At 33.5% G+C, this 8,176-nt stretch overlaps 1 protein-coding gene across 3 annotated transcripts; it reads right to left on the bottom strand.

Moving 5' to 3' along the window:
• LOC104706872 (uncharacterized RNA-binding protein C17H9.04c-like) lies at positions 49 to 1,904 on the bottom strand. Of its 3 annotated transcripts, XM_010423102.2 has the most exons (5): positions 1,693 to 1,898; positions 1,366 to 1,607; positions 822 to 1,013; positions 536 to 641; positions 49 to 349 (listed from the first exon to the last, which is right to left on the bottom strand). In XM_010423102.2, exons 2-4 carry the CDS (start codon positions 1,599 to 1,601, stop codon positions 551 to 553), a joined length of 519 nt encoding a protein of 172 aa, XP_010421404.1. In that variant the 5' UTR covers positions 1,602 to 1,607; positions 1,693 to 1,898; the 3' UTR covers positions 49 to 349; positions 536 to 550. The 3 variants fall into 3 exon arrangements, with proteins under 3 accessions (XP_010421404.1, XP_010421405.1, XP_010421406.1); XM_010423103.2 differs by lacking the exon at positions 822 to 1,013 and having other exon boundaries at positions 1,174 to 1,607; positions 1,693 to 1,904; XM_010423104.2 differs by lacking the exons at positions 49 to 349; positions 536 to 641; positions 822 to 1,013 and adding an exon at positions 803 to 821 and having other exon boundaries at positions 1,174 to 1,607; positions 1,693 to 1,904.

Here is an 8,176-nt window from a genome sequence, read left to right as displayed (position 1 = left end):
GTACGATCAACAAGTCGATCAAGTGCTTCAAACTATGGGAGAATCGTGGTTGTAGAATCATAAATTCATAATGCAACAAGTTTAACAAAAGTAAGAATAGATTAAAACAAACGTACGTACGTACTAGCTAGTAAACCGATCAACATTAGAACTAAACACTTCCGAAAAACTCGCATTGCTTATTCTAAAATAACCAGATCACAAGAGGGTGCTACGAGATATGAGAGGAGTCAAATCTAAGGAAAGCAAATAAAAAATCATCACGACATAAAGGGTCGCCGGGCCGGTATCTAAGATCGTGCTCCAATGCTTTCATCAGTTTTCTCTCCTTTACTGCTTTCTGATGAATCTTTAAAAAAAAAAGACGTTACTGTCTGTTGTTAGTCTATTTATCAATTCACTAGCATATAAACACTATACATTATAGAGTACTAAATGTTAAGAACTCGTACAGTCCAAATTTATGTATATATATGTTGAGTCTTGTGATTAATTAGAAATTTAGAACTATTGTTGCAAAATGAAATCAATTTACTTGAAGATGATGAGCCTAATAGGGTGGTTCGGTGGCAGGTTCCTTTGGTGCGTTACACCTAAAGCACTCTGACCTGCTTGCGAAGTTATGTTCGTTGCAGCCTGACCTATATATACAAACCAAATTAGTTTCTACAATATGCTTATACATATACTAATACTACACACACACACATATATATATATATATTATATAAATGGTCGTTTTAGCTTACGTACGTAAGTGCATGCATGAGTTACTATATATTACGTGATGAAGTAAACCCATGAACACATATAAAAATTACCTTGGGCAAATCCAATCTCCAGATTTCCAAGGAGAACGGCCTGTGCCAGTGCCCCCACCGCCACTGCTGCTGCCAAAACCAAAAGGGCCCCCACGTCTTGGACCAATATTCATGTCTATAAACCCCGTTGTTGCAGCGGCACTTGAGCTTGAAAACTCATCTTTGGCGGCACCGCACTTGAAACAACTAGACCTATTGGCAAAATTGTGCNACATATACTAATACTACACATATATATATTATATAAATGGTCGTTTTAGCTTACATACGTAAGTGCATGCATGAGTTAATATATATTACGTGATGAAGTAAATCCATGACCATACACATAAAAAATAAAAATAAAAAGTACCTTGGGCAAATCCAATCTCCAGATTTCCAAGGAGAACGGCCTGTGCCAGTGCCCCCACCGCCACTGCTGCTGCCAAAACCAAAAGGGCCCCCACGTCTTGGACCAATATTCATGTCTATAAACCCCGTTGTTGCAGCGGCACTTGAGCTTGAAAACTCATCTTTGGCGGCACCGCACTTGAAACAACTAGACCTATTGGCAAAATTGTGCGTCCCACAATTCCCAAGGTTGCAGTACCAATCACCCGGTCTCACGTCCGGTCCGGTGTTGAAACCGAAGGAGTTATTGACTGGGCGGCTACCAAAACCGCTGAGTAAGTCGGTACTTATTCCACCCAGTCTAGGCTCTCTGCAACGTTGGCATGAATCTCTTCTCTGGAAGTTGAGGTGGCTACACGATCTGCAGTTCCAATCTCCCGGCCTATTCATCTTCTTCTACGTACGGACCCATAAAAAAAGTATATAAATTAGACAGAACCAAATATCTATCCGTACATATCTTTATAAGTGTTATGCTTACCTGATCAGGATGAGAGTAAGTGAGTAATATAAGAGATGAGGGATTTGGTGTTATAGCATATGAAGGTGATGTTGTACTCTCCTCATATATTTATATCGACAAAGCAAAAGGCCCTTCCTTTAACAACCGGGAACATATTTTGAAGTTAAACTAGGGTTTTAATTGGTTTTTACTTTCTCATTTGCTTCAGCTTTAGTGCATTTCCTTTAACGTTGTGTTTCTCGGTAAACTACGTTTTTCCTAAAAGAAACTAAATTTATCTATCATTTTAGTCCCCACTATTTTAAACAAAAAAGAAAAGAAAACAACAAGGTTAAAGGCTTTCGACATCAGCCGTTTTCATTTTTGCTTCTGCTTCACAAAAGCTAATACATAGCCAAATTATTCAATACCATTTTTTGTCTTTTTCAAATACTTGACAGATGTATACCGGCGTATAAATCAAAGTAAAAAACAATAGTCTCTTATACAACTCTTGCTTTGTAAATGCTGGTGTGGAATATATACGTAAACCAGAGATATCAAAATGGCCTACTATATAAGTATTATTTTTTTGGACTTACTATATTGTTTATGACTAATGGGTGGAGTACTCATGCTATGAATATGAGACAAAATGAATATCTCACTAAATTTCACAAATAAACTCAAAACAATAAAAGGATTCTTAGACCTTTTTGGGACCCCAGCTCGTATATGCTTATAGATTCTTCGTTAAAGGTATACGAGATAACAACCCGCACATAGTGCGGAATAAATCGATTTAAAGAAAATTATTACAATTAAAATTATTATTCTAAAAGCAATATTTGTTTGTGTCAAACATAATATGTAACTAAAGTTTTTTATTTATTTATTTATTTATAGCTGTGTTTTTTCGTGTAAAAAATATGTTTCACCCGTGAAATCTTTAAATGTGTAAGAGAAAATATTGATAAAATGTTACAATTTATTGCAACATGCTTTTTGTGTGGTTTAAAAATCAAATTCATATCTCTTATGTTTTATTTTGTAATCATAATAATTTTGCATGTTTCTTATATAACTATAACAACATTTACTAAATTACTCGGTAGTTTAATTAATTAATTTTATTATATGTTAGTAACAGTCGGATTCTAAACTAAATTTTTTGAAGATAATCTAATTTATTGATTTAATATTTGTGATTAGGCTATTTAAATCTTTTGAGTTAGCCGGTTTGTTAATATTTTTATAAATAACGGATTATTACCAAAAAAAACCATTATGAACAAATTAATGAAATTTCAAAAATCATCGTATTCGTGTAAGAATACATTTCACCCGTGAATTATGTGAACGTGGTAAAGAAAATATTTATAAAATGTTACAATTTATAGAAATATATATTTTTGTGTGCTTTAAAAATCAAATTTTTATATTTATAGTTAATCGAGTAACTATAACAATTATTCATAATCTAATAATCACTCATTTTAAATATTATGATTTTTTTTTGGTACTAAGTTTATTTATAATGATAAGGGTTATTGTCTCATTCCTTTTTAATAGCACATAGATTAATGTACAATTAAAACGTATATTCCTATTTGGTTATCAATATTTCTACTTTTAATGAATAACCACACTAAATGTTGAGATTAATTAGTTTACATACTTAGATATATATAAATAATCATACATCATGATATCCCCTAATTTGTTGTCATTTTTATATTTATTTATGAATATATATAAATCCATATTTATTGGGAATTAAGTTTTCTTTAATGAGTTGGAGATAATTCAAGGGTATTATATTTCTTTTTATAATTAATTATGATAACTATTGAAAGCTTGTTATTTAAATTATTATGATAATTAACATAAAAAATAACAATTTTTAAATGATTTTGTTAATAAGTTATATGTTTAATAAGTTATATGTTCTTTATTTTTACTAACTTTATATGTTTTTATAGCTTTTTTAGAATATTTTACTTATATTGATTTTATGAAATCAATATTTTTTTATTGATTTCTTAAAAATAATATAACTTTGACTTGTATATTTGTAAGTAAATTTTAGTAACACTACAAGAAAACAAGCCTTTTGCGAGGACACATTGCGACGGAGTACAGCTCTTGCAAATTTGCGATAGATTTGCGAGGGATTTAATAGGAAATAAAAAACCGTAGCAAATCCCTCGCAAATTTGCGAGGAACAACTCCGTCGCAAATCCGCTGCTCATTTGCGACGCATTTACGACAAATTCGCTGGGAAGGTCCCTTTCCTCGCAAATCCCTCGCAATATTGCGACGATTTTGCGAGAACAACCTCCATAGCAAATTTGCTATGGAATTGCGAGTAATTTGCGAAAGCCATAGCAAATTTGCTATTACAAAACTTAATAGAATTATTCTGAAATACATTTGAATGTGTTCATAAGGTGAATTTAGTAACTTTTAACATTATTTTGATGGTTTTTACAAATTAGATATTCAAGGTTTGCGACAAATTTGCGACTGATTTGCTAGAGCCATAGCAAATTCGTCGCAAATCCATTGCAAAAGACCCAAAACATAGCAATTCCCTCGCAAAAAAAACTTTAAACCCTTAACCCTAAACCCTAAACCCTAAAGACTTATTACATTACTATTAATGATTAAAAAGGATGAATCCAAAATTGTTAATCAAAGATAGCAGTGCAACACAAAATTGTTAGAGAATTGGACAATTTGGCAAATATTTGTCTCAATGTATTGAACATATATGTGATATAGTGTAGAACATCATCATGTTTAGAGTAAGATGCAAAATTGGACAATTTTGGAAAGTTTGATGATAGAAAAGAGTATGATGACACCATTGGACCTTATAATATACTTGAAAGTTAATTTGACTAATTTGTTACAATTATTTTGATGGTTTTTGCAAATTCGATATTCAAGGTTTGCGACAAATTTGCGACCGATTTGCTAGAGCTTTAGCAAATCAGTCGCAAATCCATTGCAAAGGTCTCAATACATAGCAATTCCCTCGCAAATAACAACCCTAAACCGTTGAACCTAGACCTTTAAGACTTACTTTGCGAGGGATTTGCAAGAGTCCCTCGCAATTTGGTCGCAAAAAACTGTAAATAAGAAAATTTATATTAATTATTGTTTGCGATGCTTTTGCGAGGGACTCTAGTAAATCCCTCGCAAATTTTGCGAGAGAATTGCGACGCCATTAATTTCTTATATAAGTAAAAAACCTAGTTTGAGCGAAGCTCAAACCATCACCCGCAGCCGACAAACCCTAAAAACTTCTCTTCTTCTTCCGATTTCATTCTTCTCCGGTTGTCTTCTCCGGTTGTCTACTCCTCATCTCATCCCTTCTCCGGTTGTCTACTCCTCCTCTCATCTCTTCTCCGGTGTCTACTCCTCCTCTCATCTCTTCTCCGGTGTCTACTCCTCCTCCCATCCTTTCTCAGGTTATGCTACTCCTCCTCTCATCCCTTCTCCGACTAATCTCCTCCTCCTCTCTCTTCTTCTGTTGTTTTTTAGATGGGTTTCGATTTAGGGTTTGTCGATTTAGGGTTTTTATGTCAATTTTTGGGTTTCGATTTAGGATTTTCCGATTAGAGTTTCGATTTAGGGTTTTCCGATTAGGTTTTTGATTCGATTAGGGTTTCAATTAGGGTTTCGATTCGATTTTAGGGGTTTTAATTCGATTCGATTGGGATTAGGGTTTCGATTGGGAAACTTTCGCGGTAAGTTACAAATTGTTGTTGTGTTTAAATTTGAATTTGGTTCTGATTCTGTTTCTGATTCATTTTATGTCTTTACAAGCAAACATACAATTGGGATGCGTCCATCAATGGAAGAGTTAGAGCTGAGTTTGAAAAGAAGTTGAAGACCCGGATGAGTGATCAAGTGTCTCGGTGGAAGGGTAAGTGGAGGAAGAAAGGTAATGACGCAATGCCGCGGTGGCTTGATCCTACTGTATGGGATGGCTTGGTCAACTTTTGGTGTGAACCAAAATCAGAAGCAAAGAGTATCAATAGCCGTAATGCTCGCTATAGTGATCCTGATGGCACCGGAATACATAAGCACCGTTCTGGTCAGACCTCTTTTAAAGCCCGAGCACGAAAGCTTGTAAGTATCTATGTTTAACACAAGTTCATTAATCATATCATATATACAATATAGTAATATAGTTGTTTGATTTCTCTGTTTTTAGTCTGAGAGTACTGGTGAGCCACTACCTGATTTCCTGCGAGTACTAGAAGATACTCATAGGAAACCTGATGGGTCGTTTGTTGATGGACTGTCTGAGAAGGTGTTCAATGAAGTGTCGTCAAAGATAGCTGAAGCTGAGTCTTCCCTAATATCAGCGGATAACATGGAGAGTAGTGCTTCTGGTGGGTTATCACTAATTGTGAAGAACCAAATTTATGCCGAGGTAAAACATGCTTCATTGTTTATGTTAATGTTTGTGTTTGTGTAAACACTTATGGTGTCTATATGTTTTGTTCGCAGGTTGCTCCGAAGAAAAAGAACCGGATATATGGTGTTGGTAACATGCAAGCAGAAGCATCTTCAGCTCATATTGTTCAACCGCCTCCTCCTTCTGAAGATCCACTTGTTCTAGCTGCGAAGCTTGCTGCTGCCGAAGCTGTTCTTGAAACTCAGGCAACTCAATTACAGGCCAATGCATAAAAGATGCAAGAAAATTCAGAGAAGATGCATAGTTATGATGCATACTTTGATTATCTTGCATCTAAAGATCCAGAGTTTGCTGCTAGATTTCGCCGAGAAGATTCACCGGCCAGACCTGCCACCGGAGATGGAACCACCGGACAGTAAACAATGATGAACTTGTTTTGTAAACTTAGTACTCTTTATCCTCTCATATTTAGAACATTATCGGTTATTATGTTTTGTTATTGTAAACTTAGTACTTTTAATTTGCTTAAGTATAAAGTTTAATTATAATTCCAGGTTTAATTTTAATTACAGGTTTAATTTAATTACCAAAATGAAAATTCTATTTTTTTTACAATTTGCACCGAAATTTGCAACGGAAATTTTAATTGCAAAAGCCTCGCAAATTTGCGAGGGATTTACTAGATCCAGAATTGCTAGGATTTTGCTAGAATAGTAGTTCCTCGCAAAAATGCGTGGAATTTGCGAGGGACAACGTTTCCTCGCAAAAGTTGCGAGGGAATTGCAACGTTGACCGATTTGCGAGATGCGATTTGCGAGGAACGAACTTTCCTCGCAAATTTCTCGCTTTTGTCGATTTGCGAGGGATTCGCGATAGATTTGTCCATCGCAAAAGACGTGTTTTCTTGTAGTGTAAAATTTTGACTTAATATAGTATGTAATTATTTAATTAGTTTTAATATGTGATATTTAAATTTGTGTGAGAATTGATGACATATCTAATTATTATTCAGTTAATTATTTTTTTAATATAATACCATGTTAATGTAATTAAGTAGAAAGTTTAAAGGTTTTTTTTGCTAAATGTGTCTTGAGCTCTCTGGCGACGACACATCAGCTTTTTCAGGAGAGTGCTTCTCTATTAATATAGAGGGGATGCATATATATAATATATAGATTGACGTATACATAAGACAACTAAAGCAGAGGGATATATTGTTATCATCTCGTTATATTTCGAGCATGCATGATTTTCACATTATTGATCAACCTCAACTTGGTTGATCTCTAGCTATGATTGGTAAAAATACCCCCAGTATATATTTAAATATATATATATATATATATATAACACTAAGTTGTACATATACATAAATATATATATATATAATATATAGATATATATTTGTAGATATAAATAGACACACACATATAGCTTGATGGAGCTAGGTTCATGGGTGTATAAGACCATCATTAGTGGAGTAACCCACCATGGTTACTCTTACATTAATTAATTATATAAATAATCATAAATTAAGTTAAGTAACTCTAAGAGAACCTAAGTAAAATTATCCTATTACTAGAGAACTACAAAGAGGTTACTCAAACATTTAAATAATAATTTTTTAATTTTGATTTATTAATTATCAAACTTTAATTATCTAAAATGATAAAACAATTATTTAAATTTTTTATATTACATAAAATAGAAAACAATATTTTACAAACTTAAACATATTTTACAAAATACGGAATAGTAAACATATTTTATAAAATTCAAAATATTATACATATTAAACATAGTTTGGAGTAAGATTTATTGTGCGGTTGCACCAAATTTTTGCCAGATATGCTCAATCAAGTCTTTTTGCAAAAGATCATGCATTTGTGTATCATGAACATCATTTCGAATGCCCATCATATTATGTAGATTTGTTGGGATATCTGTAGAATATGATAAATCGACATGAGAACTTCCGCTTCCTTCTCCGTGATGGAATTCCGCTGGATCGTAGAAATTGTAGTCATGTCGTTCGTCTTCCACTATCATGTTATGCAGGATGATAGATGCTCTCATTATTTTCCCTATTTT

The sequence above is a fragment of the Camelina sativa genome, chromosome 8 (genome assembly GCF_000633955.1).
Source record: "Camelina sativa cultivar DH55 chromosome 8, Cs, whole genome shotgun sequence".
In the NCBI taxonomy this organism is placed as follows: Eukaryota; Viridiplantae; Streptophyta; class Magnoliopsida; order Brassicales; family Brassicaceae; genus Camelina; species Camelina sativa.
This window is presented reverse-complemented; position numbering and strand designations above follow the sequence as displayed.